Genomic DNA, 17,079 nt, shown 5'->3' on the forward strand with positions numbered 1-17,079 from the left:
ACGGGTACTTATTCTTATGTATAGGAACTGGCTAACTTATTTATTCTGTTTATTTGTAAACGTGCCGTTTTATTTCAAATACTTATTATTTATTTCTGTTGAAGAACTTTATACTGACTTCCATGTGAAAAACGAATACTAAAGCATAACATTAAAAGGTTTAAAGTGAACCCTAATTTTTTTTTTTTTTTTACAGTTTTAATTTCTTTAAAAGTTTAATAGTAACAGGCTTGGTCTCCGAAAATAATTTCAAATGAATTGTATCTCAAATGAATTATATCACAGAAATCTTTCTTTACACGTAAGTGCGAGAAAAAAAGTCAATTGTTGTTTTTGCCAATTTTTGACATTGACATTTGAGACTGGCAAGACTTTCGCTCTACGTTTGCTTATGGTTCTTTTTGATAAGTTGTAACCATGGCGGTGGGTGTTTTCGAGTTTTATTGAGATTTATCCATTTGAATCAGTTAAATTCTTATATCTTTTTGTGAGCAATTGTATATACGGTTTTATTATAAAGTTCCATGTTACGTAGGAATAATATTTTTGGTTCCGTTTCATTATTTATCTTAGTTTCGGCATAACCTAGTTGTAGTGTTTAATCACAAGGATAAATCTAAAGGTAATGTGTTTAAAAAGTGCGTATCGTAAACTTAAAATAGGTATGCATTTCAGCGTGTACCACCGCCCGCGTTGAAGAAGGACAAGAAGGAGAAGAAGCCTCCTAAAGATAACTCTAAGAATGTTATGCGAAACCTTCACATCAGGAAACTCTGCCTGAACATCTGTGTCGGAGAGTCTGGTGACAGGCTGACTCGTGCTGCTAAGGTTAGTTTCTATTTCCTGAATAAAATCATGAACATGTCAGTTATAAAATGTTTTGGACATAACCCTAATCAAAATAGAGACCACCGACCTGATACACATGGTCTAAATACTATACTTATTTTTACTTTATATTTGCATTCTTAGTTGGTTAGTTATAATCTAGTTCTACACTTAATTATGATTTATTTACAATGGCTATAGTCTTCAGCATGAACTTGTTCAAGGGTAACATCATTTGTGCTACTCTTTGTAAATTCATGCAAGAGTAATATTTCTAATTTGCAACTTCTGAGCACTATATTTTACTGTTCAGAATACTAACAGAAATAACATTTTAATCACGGATGTCTTTAATGAAACTGTTATTGCCTTACTTCTTGATCAATGATTATCTATGGTAAATGTTATATTTGAGCTAATTTAAAAAAAAATCATTTCTATATTTCAGGTGTTGGAACAGCTCACTGGTCAACAGCCAGTGTTTTCAAAGGCCAGGTACACTGTACGATCCTTTGGTATCCGTCGTAATGAAAAGATTGCAGTCCACTGTACAGTCCGTGGTGCCAAGGCTGAAGAAATCCTTGAGAGGGGTCTTAAAGTAAGTCCATTGTTATTTCTAAGTTTTGTTCTGTATTATTGTTTTTGATCATAACCCAAATTATGGCAAGATCTATGAACCTTAATTGTTTATAATGATTGTAAATACTCAAATCGAAAATATGAACATGGTTAGTCTTCCAACAAACATTAATAAATTGTTTTGTTGTTTCCAGGTCAGGGAATACGAGTTGAGACGTGACAACTTTTCTGCCACAGGCAACTTCGGATTTGGTATCCAAGAACACATTGACTTGGGCATCAAGTATGATCCTTCCATTGGTATCTATGGTCTGGACTTCTACGTTGTACTTGGACGACCAGGTAAGAGAGAAAACTAGCATTTCCTTCCTTAATTTTATGCTAAATACTGAATAAGCATTAAAAAAAAATATTGGCCTTCATTAAGGAATTGTCAAATTTATTATTTATTTGATGAATACTAATGAAAGAACCATCCATGGAACCCCTCTCAGTTTTAGACCTATAAATATGTGTTGTTTAATAAATATGAATTAGCATAGATTATGGGCACATTTGTTCAAGAGTGATGATAATAACAAAGCTTTACTCTGTAAAATATGTGCTATAGTAAACACCATATAATATAGAATAAAATCATGTTTTTTTATTTACATTATTGTGGTGAACAGACATAAAAACCTTTAGATTAGCTATCAATATACATGAAGATGATGATGATACATGATGAGAGTAAAAACATCAGAAAATAACAGGCGAATATTATTATTTATACTTTTTTTTTTGTTGTTGTTTTAGGATTCAATGTAGCTCACAGAAGACGCAAGACCGGCAAAGTTGGGTTCCCCCATCGTCTTACAAAGGAGGATGCCATGAAGTGGTTCCAACAGAAATACGATGGTATCATCCTTAACAGCAAAAAGTAAACTTAAGTAAACAAAATTTCAAAAGATTCTTATCTTTTATTTTGAATTTGATCTACATTATTTTACTACCCAAAATTAAACTAGTTACTGTGTCAAAATGAACATTGGCTCCTTGTAGGCAAAATTAGGTTCTGAATCTTGCCCCAGTAGTTGAGAGAAGTAAAAAGCAAAAGTTTTTGTGTCATGGGGAAACAAAACTTGCTTCTGTCAGACATTTTGTTCGACGTTCAACTCGGCGATACGGCCCCATCGGGCGATACGTCGCAAATAGATTTATGGCAAACTAAAAGAAACGTGAAAATGACTGGAGTTTTAGTTGGTGTTTACGCATATTATTACTTTGATTGTTTGCGTAAAACCTGGTGCTCATGGCGATGATCATCGCGGAGGAAATAAAAATGATGTCCAAAGAACACTGACGACGGGTATTTGGGCATTTTTACTGATGCTGAGCTGGACTGAGTGCAGCGAAACCATACCATTAGCAAAGATTTTTATTAGCCGTTTACAATACGACCCAGCTTCGTGTCAGTGGGAATGCATCTTTTAGGGGATTTCCCTCTTCTAATGATCACTATTATGAGGGTCACAGTGCGCTCGAACGCATTTCATCGGTACCATACTGTGGACGATAAAATTTACCTGGCACTAAGCTAGCGGAACCGCGGGGTTGCAGCTAGATAAAATAAAACGATATAAAGTAATCATTTAAAGTTTTTTTTTAATATTTCTATTTCCAACTTTACTTTTTCCAATTGTAAATTATAGTTGTTTTTCATACTCAATTGCATTTTCTTCCCGTTTGATATAAATTTTCTTTTGCGTTCAGAATCTTTGACGTTAAAACTAGGTCGCTTTATTTTACCATCCGTCTCGCATGTATCCGTAAATCCCATTGGCTCTTGAGTAAGCTTTTTTCTCTGTGTTTTTATGTTTTCCCAACATCTTTTTAGTTGGATGTGATTCCTAGGCGTTACATGGGAATGTGAATTAAAGGCAATCGTTAGTTCATTCCAGGCTTTCCTCTTTAACTCGACATTCTGAGAGTGTATACGTTTATCTTCAATAATGGGCCGCTCTAGCACTAAAGCAACAATTAAGTCTCTTTCCCAAGACGTAAATGCTAACTTCTTTGAACTAAAGAAAACAACACGAGTTTAAATAAATAAGTGAAATACCTTTCACTTCGAAAAGAACATAAAGATACATTTTTATACTTACCACATTTTTCGTAATTTCGACTTTTACTATCCATGGTTGCGACGCTTGCAAGAATTAAATATCTAAAATAAATACATTTTATTATTAATAATGGCATGCACAACCGGTGAGGTTATCCTACCTGTCAATCTCAGTCGTAACACAACAATATCAACCACAGTCTTCTATACAATGCTGTGCGTCCGCACAAAAAAAGGTCTTTTAAGCTTTGTTTGTGATTTGAATGGCTTGCCTTAACGACCGCGCAAAGAAATGTTTTAACGCAACCATACACGAGTAGGTATCTCACAGTGTTTCCGGTAAAATCAAAGCCTAAAACTGCAGCTCTAACACATAATTCGTGATTCGGCTTGTTTGCATGTACAAGTAAAACATAGACACGAGTGTAAAACCGAAAACGAAACTTGTATGACAACGATGCACAGAAGGGGATCACTTTTTCGCGATCGAATCGAATTATTAAACCGAAAGTACTATGCGCCTTTTTGTCTATAACATGAAAGAAGGGTAATTTGCCCTATTGCCCCTTTTTTGGATTTAAGCGCCTATCAAACATTTTTATACCAATAGAGGTCGCAGGTCTACAGAATAACCTTACCATCCTATGCAAAGTAGCAACAGTAGGAAGGGTGATGAAGCAATGTTCGTATGTTTGTACTTTGTACGACAAGTCACTCCTTAAAACATACTTAATGAACTCTTTGCTGTGTGAACGTACAGCAATGATTAGGGGTTATAATTGTAAAAAATGTGTTTTGAGTGCAGGATCTTCATTGATAGTAATAAAACACAAATAAATTAGTTTCTCGAAAAACATCCCCCGGCTGGGAAGAAAGGGTTGAGTATGAGTAAGTATGAAAGGTCTCCGAATTCAAATAATTTAATACAATTAATTATTTCTGATGTCCATTTTGTGATTTCAATTCCTAAAGGGGTAAAAGATGTGGATAGGTACGTTTTTCACGGTAAAAAAACTCATTTTTTTATTACTTGATCTATTCCGTAAAACAGTACCTACATACATACATAAGCACTCGGAGATAAGAAACATTTTTAGAACAAAGCTGGAAATCATAATTATGAAACTGTAGTCTTCTCACATCTTTGAAACCACGCAGCCAAGGCTGCGAGTAATATAGGATTTTTCGTCATTACGTACGCCATTAGATACTTAAACCCCTGGGCATATAGCTCTAGCGACCTCTCACTAGCCAGCTATTTAAGTCTAAACAGAAATGGAAGTCTCCTTAAACGCCTTAAAGCGTGACTCCTTTGGACATTTAGGTTTCGTTGACCATTAAAGAACAGCTTGCCACAAACTGCCCTGCGGATGCATGCTCCTACATAGACCTTCGTATACGATCATATACTTTTTTTCTTCATATTTCAAGGTTTGAAAGAACATGCTATATTATATCTCCAATAAAGGACATATAATGTAGCATGTTCAATATAGCATGCTATAAAATAATATATATCTACTGCTGTAGACGTGACTTTAATTAGGTGACATTATTGTTTTAACAACAAAAACATGCAACCGACTTAGGTAAAATAAAAAACTACTGAGGCAAACTAGATTAAGTTTGTCTCAGTAGTTTTTTTTATAATCTCGTTAAATAAAAAAGAATTAACAAAATCGGTTCATCCGATCCAAAGGTGGGGTTAGGCTGGAGTTACAAAAAAATAAATAAATAAAATACGGATGAATTGAGAACATCCTCCTTTTTAGATAAGTTTGAAAATAAATGAAAGTATCGGGTGATTCAAAAAGCCAGAAGAGAAGTAATGATCTCATTGTTAGCGGTTGCTATAGCAACAACAAAATATATTGTTGTAGCTGACTGCCATGTCAATAATCATTTTAACAGATTTTTTATAAAGTGTATTTGAAAGTTTATTATTGATCTAAAGAAATCATGGCTTCCAGATTTCACGAAGATGATGATGACGATGTACTGGCCCCTAAAGAACCGCAGGTTACATCAACAGACCCGAATGAAAGAAAAGCTGCTCGATCACTTCGGATCAAACGCAGACAAGATGCACTCAAAAAATACCAAAGGTACAGTACACAGTGTGTTTCCACACACACTTTTGTACACACACAATGTAGATAACTAATCTAGTAAAGAGTTTTATTGTTTTTTGAGTAAGTTTGTTCTTAAGCAGTAATATACCTACTGGAGCAACACAGTCTTAATTTTGTAAATTGTAATCAACGTTATTGCGTAATTATCTATTTCCCTTATGTAGGAATTTAATCGAAGTTAACTTTTTGGACACAGCTAAATCTATCTATCACAGCTAGATCTATAATTATAGTCAGTTGTATTCTTTGTTAGAGATATATGCAATTATTACTTCCGCTCCAAAGATGATCCACTGACGCTTAAATTCGTATTTGCCTTACTTATACAAGAAGTTCATTAAGATTGGTAACTTAAAAATGTTTTGATCATGCTATATGTAGAGCTGATCAGCCTGCAGAGGAGAAAATTACTGCAGAAGAGGAACCCAGTATTATAGAACAAGCGACAAGTGCTGCAGCGGAGGAGCTTCAACGTTTAGCACTAGATGGCGCTGCTAAAGTTACCAATGTTAAAGTCACTACGGATGAGCGCGAAGTGGTGCGACGGACCCACTTTTTTGAAAAAATGACTGGTATGGCTTGTTACAAATTTCGTCTGGCGTGCAGGAAATTATTTGTTTCTTTTGATTTAGAATAATTTGAAATGTGATCCTTCACGTTTAATTTTATTTTTATAGGAGCACTAAAAAGGATTGAGGGGGAAGCAGCCGAAGCACAACTTCAATATGAAGCCATATCGGAAAATTGGGAGCATATGTTGGCCATTAAAGATCCTTTAGATATCGATGCAGAGATGAAAGAGCAAAAAAAGAAATGCGATAAATTGTTGGCTCAAAAAGACCAACTAATCGCTGAGCTTAAAGCAAATTTAAAGAAAATGGATGAAGATTATTATGAAGATTTGGAAAAACAGGTAACTAAGAATTTGCTTAGGAAAACAGTTATAGAAATAACAACAAGTTCTTAGCGCTAAGTTGAGTGATATATTTTAATTAGTTCTGTAGCAACTCTTAATAATTAACCTAAACCGGGTAATTTCAGGATAAAGATATTAAAGAGTTATCGGACAGAATAGAGAAGCAAATAACAATTATGCAAAGAGCGTATGGGAAGCAGCTTAGTTTAATAGAAGCGGCTATAAATATCGAAAGAGAAGGAATGATAGACCATAATAACAAAAGATGGGAAGCTCTTTATAAACAGCGTGATAAAGAAGAAGTGGCCCATTTAGAATACAGATTTGTTCAGGTAGAGTGAAATATAGTATACAAGCACCTAATATATTTTGTTTAACAATAAATAAATTTTGTTTAAAATAATCAATTAATAATCCATTAATGTAATAGTTAGAAGAACATAAACTGGAAGTTGAAGCAATCATGTGGGATCATCATGAAAAATACCGGGATGCTAAAATACAACTGGAGAATTTGATTCAAGAGTTACAACAAGAACTAGAGAAACTAAAAGCCACATGTATAATCAATACAGAGAAAATTGGGTACACATATCAGGTAAAGTTTCATAAAAATATATAAATCATTTTAAATACTTATTGATACACAGCAGTCACATTGTTAAAGCATATTGTTTTCAGGTTCTCAAAAAACGCGAGGAAGAAAATGTTTTTGTTAGGTCTCAACAAAAAAGAAAGTTAAATAAAATGTCTGATGTAGCTAATGCGTTGAGGTCAAAAATACGAAAAGCAGCCGAGGATGGCGCTATCGAAGAGAAAAAAGCGGATTTGGAAATTATAAAACTTATGCAAACAATGGATGATTTAGAGAAAAAGTCGGATCATTTTGCTAATGTGAACCATTACAAGTTTACGCAGATCTGGCGGATGTCTACGGCAAGATGCATAGAGCTTAGTAGGAAGCTTCGTCAAGGGGAGATAGCTCTGCACGCTCATATTCTATCAGAGCCACCTCCACCGCCACCACCGAAAGCACCAAAAAACCCTTTAAATAAAAAAGGTAAGTTAATATTGAATACTTCTGCTTTTTCCTTCAGTATTAAGGCGTAACCGCACGCAATCGCTCGTCGCTCGTTTACAGCGACAAATCCGATCACGTGACCAAATTTTAAAATTTCCCGCGACTCTAAAAGTCGCTGCTTCATGGAGTCGATCGTCGCTCGTTTGCAGCGACAATCTGGTCGAGCGACCTCATTTTCCGAAAAACAAGACATTTATATCTATAATCTAATTGTGAACTGGCTATTATGTAGAAACAAGTGTGATTTTTTAAAAGTTACATAGGTACATTTTAAACTTCATAAAACTATACAATGAAGAAACAAAATTATGGTTTAAACGTACATTGTGTCCATACTTTACTAATATTTTATGAAATGTTTTAAAGTATTTACCTTTTCCGATGATTAATTCCTCGAATTAATTTATTGAGCGTTTGCAGCATCACTTTTATATAATTTATATCGACTTGTCTCGACTGCTTAATTTTTTCTTTTCTTTTCTCTATTCTATAGTGTATTAATTACCTATGATCTTTTTTTTCCCAGCGATAAAGTTCAACATTTTCAGCTTTGTCGCTACCTTTCCTTCGACCATATTTTGTCGATTTTTCGAGATTCGGGAAATTTAAAAATGGGGTCGCGTGACCAGATCGCGAGCGACGAGCGACCATGAGGTTGCGCCTTTAGTTCAGTTACATTCGGTTGCCTTTTCGAGCTTCTATCATCCTTCAAATTATACTTGTAATAAATGAGTCATGGCAATAAAGGTGCCCGATCATGTTCCCTCTATTTTTTATCCATTTTATTAAGTAAGTAGTATAATCGCTACACCAACAAGTGCCTAGCACTTACATTTTGTATATGATGATGATTTTGATAAATATGATTTCCATCTTATGACCATATACCGCGTGTTTTTTACCGTTTCTTAAGTGAAACTTTTTTACATGGTTTGTTATTACGTACCTACAGAGGACGACAAAAATGCAGTTAAGACGGATAGCAAACCAACGGTAAATCCTAACGATGAAGAATCTTTAGAGGCAAAACATAAATTGGTAAGTTACTATTAATTAATTTGATATTTTAATATATTCTTCGTTTCTATATAAAATTTTCAGATTGAACGTCTACAAAGGTACTTGTCGTAAGATGCCTATTGCCTATAATTGCAAGTCAGACTTTTTGCTGTGCTTTGGATCAAATAAAAAAGTTTTGTTAAGATATTTATAAGACTTATTGCTTTGTAAGCACATACATCTACAATAACTTTCATCAGATAATTCCGAATATTCTCTAAGATTCTTTTTTGCTATGACGCGCGACGTTACAAGTCAACATTATAAAAGAAAGTTTTTCTTTAGGTTCGACATATACTACAACTTGTGGCGGATAACACTGGTTTCTTGGTGGAAGATCGGTTACTAAAACTAATAGAGAAATACCAACAAAGTTCGAGGAACTTGTGCACATTAGATGCTATTTTCATGGTACGTGTAAAATGACTTTAAATATGTTAAGTATTCAGAGTAACTATTTAAGTCGTGAAATGTTTTAGGCTCTAGAAATCCAAGCGGAAGAGGACGTCGAACTACTGTGTAACACTTTTTTGAATTATGCATTTTGTCCGATATGTGTCGGTCTCGAAGTGGCCACAGATTTTGTTGGGCCACAGGCGTCGGGCGCATCTCAGGATCAATTGTCCAAAGCAGATTCGCAAGCTGGTGTTGCCGCTAGACCACGTGGTGAGTTACCGCTTTCAAATAATGACTGCTCAAAAATATTTTTTGGCAATGACCTCCGTCGCATAGTGGATTGAAAATCGAAGCTTGATAGACATTGGGACAAATAGTGTTTTTTTATTGCCATCTTTATTTGAAAACGCGAGGCGAAAGGTGTTAGAGAAAAGATTGAGAGAAGAGAGTGAGATTACTGAGAACCAGTTTGGTTTCATGCCAGGTCGAGGGACAATGGATGCCATCTTTGCACTTCGCCAACTGTGCGAGAAGTACAGACGTGCGCACAAGAACTTGCACATGGTATTCATTGACCTCGAGAAAGCTTATGATAGGGTGCCTCGTGAAGTGTTATGGTGGGCTATGAAAGAGAAAGGTGTGCCTGGAAAGTATGTGGAGTTAATTCGTGCTATGTACAGGCAATCCTGTACATACGTCCGATCGTCTGCTGGCAACTCCGACCGATTCAGTGTGGCGGTGGGCTTGCACCAAGGGTCGGCATTAAGCCCTTACCTCTTCCTGCTGATTATGGATGCCCTTACGGCAGACATACAGGAAGAGGCACCCTGGTGCATGCTGTTTGCCGATGACATTGTTCTGGTTGGGGAAAATGGACCCGAGATCCAGAGCAGATTGGAGTTGTGGCAACAGAAGCTGGAGAGTGTTGGCTTGAAAATCAGCAGAACCAAGACAAAATACATGTTCTGCGATTTCGGCGGTCTCTCCAGTCCTGAAGCTATAAAGCTTGATGGTGTGCGCCTTCCAGTCTGCTCCGACTTCCGGTATCTTGGTTCATTCATTCAGAGCGATGGCGAAATAGACCGGGCGGTTAAGCACCGAATTAACGCAGGATGGATGAAATGGCGGCAGGTAACGGGAACGATTTGTGACCCCCACATTCCCCTTAAATTTAAGGGGAAGATCTATAAGACCATGGTCAGACCTGCTGTCTTGTATGGATCAGAGTGCTGGGCGACAAAAGGGATGAATGAAAGACAATTGCATGCAGCAGAGATGAGAATGTTAAGAGGAATGTGTGGTGTTACTAGAGCGGATAGAGTAAGAAATGAGTATATAAGGGAAAGTTTGAAAGTGGCACCGGTTACAGAGAAACTACGTGGTAACCGGCTGTTATGGTATGGGCATGTTATGCGGAGGAATGAAAATCATGTGGTAAGGAAGGCGTTAAGCATGGATGTGGATGGATATAGGGGAAGTGTGAAAGACGATATGGCTGTAAAGAGTGTTTCTTGTGAGATGACGGCCGATAGGAAGGTATGGAAGAAGATGACATGTTGCGCCGACCCCAAATAAAATAATTGGGATAAGGGCAGGGGAATGATGATACAACAAATACTAAAAATAATGATCGAATTTAAGCCATGGTTTTTACGTTCATGGATTTGTTGTTGACAGAAAAAAATGTTTAGCTTTTTTACGATTTCGTTGGAACCTTGTGTCGAGAGTGCGACTCAAGGTTGACCGGTTTTAGTAATGCATGATATGCTTAGTAATTAAAAGAATAAAAATAAAAATGATTTTAATATTACATCATACTAAAAAAATCCATTTCCCAATCTCTTTGAAGCCTCGAATTTCAACCCACTGTGCGTCGCCGTATATGATATTCGTTAAACATATAGTCCAGTTAAATTAGTCCAAAAATGGAGATAAAGTGTTGTTATTTTGGTTTTGCGAATAGACGTAACTTAAAAGTTTAATTTGACGGGACTATTCGTAATAGCAAGCTATTAGTTGTTGCTACTTACTACAATAGATTGCTATTATGGTGTTTAACGAATATCACACAAAGTCGACAAAGAGCTTTAAGCAGAACCTTACAGGAGATTGGATGTCCTCATAAGCTCGTACAAGTATTGCCGCCAGAAGTATTTCAGCGAGCACTTCGCGCTCAGCACACATCGGTTTCAGGTATCTAAGTCATTTATTTTTTAACGCTTTAAATATTTATTTTCCATCTCAATCTATTTTAAGTGATATTTACTCAATAAAACATTTACTCATTTCAAAACAGGAGTCACGAACTGTCTCCAGAAGATCAACTGTTAATGACGGAAGCGGATGAGATATTGCAAAAATGTGGCGATCCTCAAGGTAAGGTTTATTTGCAATCGTTTAGGATGAATGTTAAGTTGTTTTTGTCTATGTGTTATACCTATTTAATGAGTTTCCTTACTTTTTCAGCAACTATTATGGTAACTGGAGGTACTCCTGACGGCGGTTCCACGTCCGGCAGGCGGCCTGGGGGGAGAGGTGTTACCGTAGCCGCAAAACCAAAAGACTCCGAGGAAACAAAACCTTTGAACCCCTACCTCTGTCCGAGTTAGTGTTACTAACTTAAATATTCCAAAATAATAGAGCCAAATAATAGTAGTTTGACATACTCTGTACCTAAATGCTTAGGAATAATGCCTGGCCTGGGGCAGTCAAAGTAAAATACAGTATGGGTTATTTCCGCCTGCGGCAAGTCGGGAACCATCATTTAACATACCATTAAGCCTCCTGACCTGGCTGTTGATTTAAGTACTTTGGTTACATTATTCTCCTGACCTGTCTTACCTATTGTTTTGTCCTGTAAAATGGCTAAGTTAATGCTGGAAACTGACCCCATCATAAAAGCTAACACAGATTGATGGAATCGAACTTAGCACTTGCAAGTGTTTTAAATTAAATTTTTGTATGTTAAATATTCTGACATTCTCTTTGTTTAGTGTAACTAATCTCAATGTAACTTGAAAGACTTCTAATAGGGATGACGATTTTCTTTTTTAATGAATAATATTGCATATGTGATTTTTCTTATGTGTGACGTCATGTCTGTGTATAAATTTTGCAACCCTCACAATCCACCACTCCTAATCTTTAAGTTGTGCAGATAATGGCTAAAATACTTTATCTGGGCGACTTAAGAGATAGACTATATACCATACTTTTTATACAGTCATTATCTTTTTTTATCAAAACCTGTCTAATCAAGGGCTTTTCTCTATTTCAGTTGGACACGTTTTGGAAATAGAGCCAATGCAAGTTTTAACAGCTCTAAGTGAATTCATAGGATTGTTTGTTCCACCAGACAAAAAGAAACTATACGATATTCTGTTAGTATATTCTTTTTAATTTTACAGAATGCAATGCATGTCATCATCGTGTAATGATTTCGGTATTATCATTAACGCAACATGGTATCACATTTTTGGCGACTTCCTCCTACTCGTCCTGTCAACTGTATTTAGTTCAGTTTAACGTTATTTTTTTTACAGGGAAAGTCTAAAGCCCCCCAGTTTCGACACTCCGTCAAGAAAGCTTAGCGCTGATGAAATAACAAACTACTGGATTCAGTGGAAAAATGTATTTCCACAAGAAAAAGATCGTTTTTGGGATGGATTACTTACAGGGTTGAATAATTACTTGACAATTTTACAAGGTGTTTATAATAAAATTAGTGCAGTTTAGTATCTAATGTAATACATAATAGCATTTTAGGTGATATTATTCTCTCCTACATTTTTTGCAGAACGTGAACGTATACACGAAGAGGTAGTCGAGTTGCGTCAGCGAAACGCGGCATTACGCCGTTTGGTGCGCGGTGCGCTGCCCGATTTGCCGCAGCAGGTGCCGAAGTATGCACGCCCTCGTGGTCAATCTTTTGTTGCACCTATTCCCGATACTGCACCCGTGGCATTTGCTCGATTACCCCCAATAAATTAAATCATTCGAGATTTACTGTTATGCGTTTTACTTACGACTCATAAATATTTACAATAGACGAAGTTCCAGAAATAAGTAAACGGGTATATTTGAACTTAATATTAAATACTCATACAGAGGTTTGGATGTAGAAAAAAGAAAAATTAAAGTATTTTGAATCCTGCAATACAAATCACGCATGTTTTTTTTTAAAGGCTCATTAAATTCCTTTGTTAAATTCAGTTAACAGTGAGGAATAAAATTATTATTTAAAATTTAGTCGATTTCTAAAAGGCGTCAACTTTATGTTACTATCTGTGGCCAATTGACAAGTGTCTGTCAAATGAAGTGTCAAGTTGATGCAGTCGGGTCGACGTCCGGGCCTTGTTTTAACGTAGCTAATGGGAATAAAGCATACGGATTTTTCAATTAATCAAAGACAATAATCCTCAGTCGCTGATTTAGATATTTATGTTACGCTTGCGAAAGCGAGTGGGTGCTACTATTGTATCAAAATAATTAAAGAATTTTACGGCTTATCTAGAAGGTAGCTAGTAAATTAAACCGGCGGCGAATTGTGATTTTTCGCATAGGACCGAACAGGTAGGATTGAAGAATTTTTCAGTTTGTTTATTTTTTTACGTCAGTAAAGAATAACAATAAAGTAGAAATAATTAATTATTAATAAATATCATAATTCAGATCTAATAGCAATGGTTTTGCGTATTTTAATTCGTTTTTTTCTCTCAAAGTTTTCTTCATTACAGAATCTTAAAAATGTGGAGGACACTGTTTCATCTTTTTAGTGCCATCCAATTTTTCTATGGATGTTACTATGACTACAGATATGTCAATATACCAGTTACTTCATCTGCTGTTACACCATTTGGAGGCAAATTTAAATATTTGACTTATTGGGATGCTGTAAGTATAATAATTCATGTTTCATTTGCTCTAAGTATGTTAATAATTAATATTTTTAAATGGCTCTGTTTATTTTTCAGATGATTCAAACTGCATATTTTACCTTGGCACTGTTAAATGATCTTTTCGGGAATAATGAGCCATCACCATCTGAGAAGCCTCTTATTAGAAAAATTAAGGACACTGTTTTCAGTTCATTAGCATTTCCACTGGCCATATTTGTGGGAGTATCCTTTTGGGGTATATATGCTGTTGATAGAGAGTTGATCTTACCTAGGAGCATGGATCCCTACTTCCCTCTGTGGTTGAATCATGTGATGCACACCAATATTGTAGTGTTCATTCTTATTGATCTCCTTACATCATTCAGGATGTATCCAAAGAGGAAAGCTGGATTGTCCATTCTTTCTAGTTTTATGATTGGCTACCTGGTGTGGATACATGTTATTTACTTCAATACTGGAAGCTGGGTGTATCCTATCCTTAATGTCCTCAACTGGCCACTGAGAATTTGCTTTTACATATTCTGTCTGGTACTGTCATGCTGTACATACACTTTAGGTGAAACTATCAACAAGGCCGTTTGGTCCTCTGAGGTAGAAAAAACAGTTAGATCTGGGAAGAAAAAGGCCAAATAATGGAAAAAGAAAGTTTAGATAATAGCCTATTTGTAAACCTAGCTTCTTGCTCTGGTTTAGTACCTAAAAATTTAAGTTGGTGAAAGTTTTAAGGTGTAGGCTAATTAATTAAAGCTTATGGGTTACAATTATAGACATCTATGTATATAGAATAAAACATGAGTGATTTAATATGCTTATGTTATATTTGAATTAAATTTTGTGTTCTTACTTGCCTGTTATTAGGTCAGACTCTTAAAGTGATAACAAATAACCCCAGTTAGTATTTTTAAAACATTTAAACCTATTTCGTTATAAAACATCTTGATTAAATTAATACCCTTGAATTGTAATTTACCAAATGGTGCATTTAAAAACAAATTCAAATATTTTTTGTTTATTTCATTTACAAAGCATTTGTAGTAATGATATAAACGCAAATAACATATTTCCTCATCTCGCGTGAATAGTGATTGTGTGTGTTTGAAATATAGGAAAAAGGGTCTGGACTTAATCCTGACACTATTCATGTTTACTCCAAATATTGGATGTAATGTATTCGATACGCTTTATATATCAATTCAATAGATAGCATGAGTAAGTTTTCTAAAAACACCAAACAATTCTATTTTAGAAGTATAATGTTCATAATGATGGTAGTTTTGCCTATAATTGCAGCATTTCGCAACGTATTTACCCAGCATTGTTAAATGATTAATTAATATAATTGCCGTTGTTCTTAGTCTCTGTAGATTGTAGTTTGTTGATTACGTAATAGTTATAGAGATAACCAGTCTTAATACACTGATAAAGACGACATAGGTATTGGTTGTGAATGAACTCAGCAATAAATATATCTCTCGCGACTAATATAATAACTGTTATTCTTATTACGTACGTAATGTCTGTTCTTTATAAGACCAAAGTATTTTCAGAATTTTATGCATGTTATACTATGGAAAAAAACCAAACTAGAAAAATTACCGGTTTTATACTTGATATTGGAGATATCACCTGATATCTACTTAAAAAATGAAAGAAACAATGAGTGTTGCAAATGTTGATATCTTGGCATTAACATCGTGCAACGCACGTGATTACTAATTTGTACTTTGAACTTTTATTGCTTAATTGCCATCACTGACCTTAGAGACTTTACAACTTCGTAAATGCACACGTAACTGACGCACACGATTCTTTAATGTTCAATAAAATTCATGTCAATTTACAAGAAAGTGCTCCTCCCGCTGCTATTGCTTTAGCAAAAATATTATAAGATATTATTTTGAATTAGATACTTAAAATTGTTACTACGCGATGTCCTAGGCTTCTTTATCTAAAGTCACATATTATCGAATTATTGACTTTGATTTCTTCGTAAATATTATTAAGAACAAGATTCGTTCAATATTAATGTTAGCTCCTTAGAGAATAACAGTAAAAAAATATATTTACCTATGAATGTAATGTAACTTGGCCTGATTAAAATAGTACCTTAAATATTAGCAGAATTGCTTATGAGATACAAATTGATATTTTACTTAGGGCTTTCCTACTAGCAAAAATAAATTTAGGTCGTACGGCCAAATACTCAAGATAAATATTATAGTCGTTATGATATTTATAAGTAAAAACTCTATGAAGCAATATTTATTATTAATTTTAGATACAATGACATTCCGAAGTAGTTTAGGCTTGATTAAGCCTTTTTAATGCTTTAGTAATTGTGAAATACGTAGGTATCTACTAAGATAATGAGGTTGAATTGAGATGTAAAGAAAGTTTCCATAAAACCAAATAAATTTTGTGAATACTTAATTCATACTACTGTTAAAATTTATTAATGCATAAGCTCTATTAGCAATGGCTAGTTCTTAATTTAAGGTAGGTAATTAGAACTCCAGTGTTCAATTTAAGGAGGTAAGAAGAAAGCTTTGCGCCATAAATAACTACTGGCTTACCAACTAGAAAGAGTGATCACCTATGTACGAACGATTATCAATTGTTTCTATTATCTATTTTTTCACGTTTCGTTGAAATATTAATTTATGTTAATTATTTGTGAAACCTTATTATTTTTCATGTGTTATATTTTCCTATGGGTCTTCTTATTTCCGTATAATTTATTGATAGCGTTGGAAATTACAAGCTTCGCTATTTTATTAATGGAATATAACATTTTTGATGTAAATCACTGCGATAAATTTCTCTTTTTTGAACTGCAGTTATGTGTACAACAAAAATTGCCATTTGTCTGAATTATGTTACTTAAATTTAATATAATTTGTACTATTGTCTGCCCTTCGGTGCCTACTTATTGTGGTCGAGTGCCTATTCTGCCTAAAAATAGTAGTGTGTTAAATAACACAAATGAACTACGTTACCGATCACTATGTATAAGAAAGCAATAAATTTTATAATAAATACATTGTTTATATCGTAATTGATGTTTTTTTTACGGAATGAATCCT

At 34.8% G+C, this 17,079-nt stretch overlaps 3 protein-coding genes across 3 annotated transcripts; all 3 read left to right on the forward strand.

Annotated features, from left to right (window-relative positions):
• Positions 1 to 339: 339 nt before the first annotated feature.
• LOC113492822 (60S ribosomal protein L11) lies at positions 340 to 2,359 on the forward strand. Its single transcript, XM_026870502.1, has 5 exons — positions 340 to 423; positions 676 to 828; positions 1,277 to 1,426; positions 1,602 to 1,749; positions 2,206 to 2,359. Exons 1-5 carry the CDS (start codon positions 418 to 420, stop codon positions 2,331 to 2,333), a joined length of 585 nt encoding a protein of 194 aa, XP_026726303.1. The 5' UTR covers positions 340 to 417; the 3' UTR covers positions 2,334 to 2,359.
• A 1,392-nt stretch (positions 2,360 to 3,751) lies between these two features.
• LOC113492810 (dynein regulatory complex protein 1) lies at positions 3,752 to 13,104 on the forward strand. The gene is made up of 16 exons (XM_026870491.1): positions 3,752 to 3,830; positions 5,485 to 5,619; positions 6,028 to 6,218; positions 6,324 to 6,559; positions 6,688 to 6,894; positions 6,993 to 7,160; positions 7,244 to 7,622; positions 8,596 to 8,681; positions 8,988 to 9,113; positions 9,182 to 9,368; positions 11,225 to 11,291; positions 11,395 to 11,474; positions 11,565 to 11,702; positions 12,376 to 12,478; positions 12,641 to 12,804; positions 12,895 to 13,104. The coding sequence occupies exons 1-16, from the start codon at positions 3,778 to 3,780 to the stop codon at positions 13,086 to 13,088; spliced, it is 2,514 nt and encodes an 837-aa protein (XP_026726292.1). The 5' UTR covers positions 3,752 to 3,777; the 3' UTR covers positions 13,089 to 13,104.
• A 312-nt stretch (positions 13,105 to 13,416) lies between these two features.
• Positions 13,417 to 17,051, forward strand: LOC113492858 (androgen-induced gene 1 protein-like). The gene is made up of 3 exons (XM_026870558.1): positions 13,417 to 13,670; positions 13,835 to 13,991; positions 14,072 to 17,051. The coding sequence occupies exons 2-3, from the start codon at positions 13,845 to 13,847 to the stop codon at positions 14,627 to 14,629; spliced, it is 705 nt and encodes a 234-aa protein (XP_026726359.1). The 5' UTR covers positions 13,417 to 13,670; positions 13,835 to 13,844; the 3' UTR covers positions 14,630 to 17,051.
• Positions 17,052 to 17,079: the final 28 nt, after the last annotated feature.

This window comes from Trichoplusia ni, chromosome 1, assembly GCF_003590095.1.
Source record: "Trichoplusia ni isolate ovarian cell line Hi5 chromosome 1, tn1, whole genome shotgun sequence".
In the NCBI taxonomy this organism is placed as follows: domain Eukaryota; kingdom Metazoa; phylum Arthropoda; class Insecta; order Lepidoptera; family Noctuidae; genus Trichoplusia; species Trichoplusia ni.

Coding starts and splice junctions, on each gene's coding strand:
- LOC113492810 (XM_026870491.1), top strand. CDS start 3,778: ATGGCTTGCCTTAACGACCGCGCAAAGAAATGTTTTAACGCAACCATA. Junction 7,623..8,595: donor AAACCCTTTAAATAAAAAAG/GTAAGTTAATAT, acceptor ACGTACCTACAG/AGGACGACAAAAATGCAGTT. Junction 8,682..8,987: donor TAGAGGCAAAACATAAATTG/GTAAGTTACTAT, acceptor GTTTTTCTTTAG/GTTCGACATATACTACAACT.
- LOC113492822 (XM_026870502.1), top strand. Junction 1,427..1,601: donor TCCTTGAGAGGGGTCTTAAA/GTAAGTCCATTG, acceptor TGTTGTTTCCAG/GTCAGGGAATACGAGTTGAG. Junction 1,750..2,205: donor CGTTGTACTTGGACGACCAG/GTAAGAGAGAAA, acceptor TTGTTGTTTTAG/GATTCAATGTAGCTCACAGA.
- LOC113492858 (XM_026870558.1), top strand. CDS start 13,845: ATGTGGAGGACACTGTTTCATCTTTTTAGTGCCATCCAATTTTTCTAT. Junction 13,992..14,071: donor ATTTGACTTATTGGGATGCT/GTAAGTATAATA, acceptor TTTATTTTTCAG/ATGATTCAAACTGCATATTT.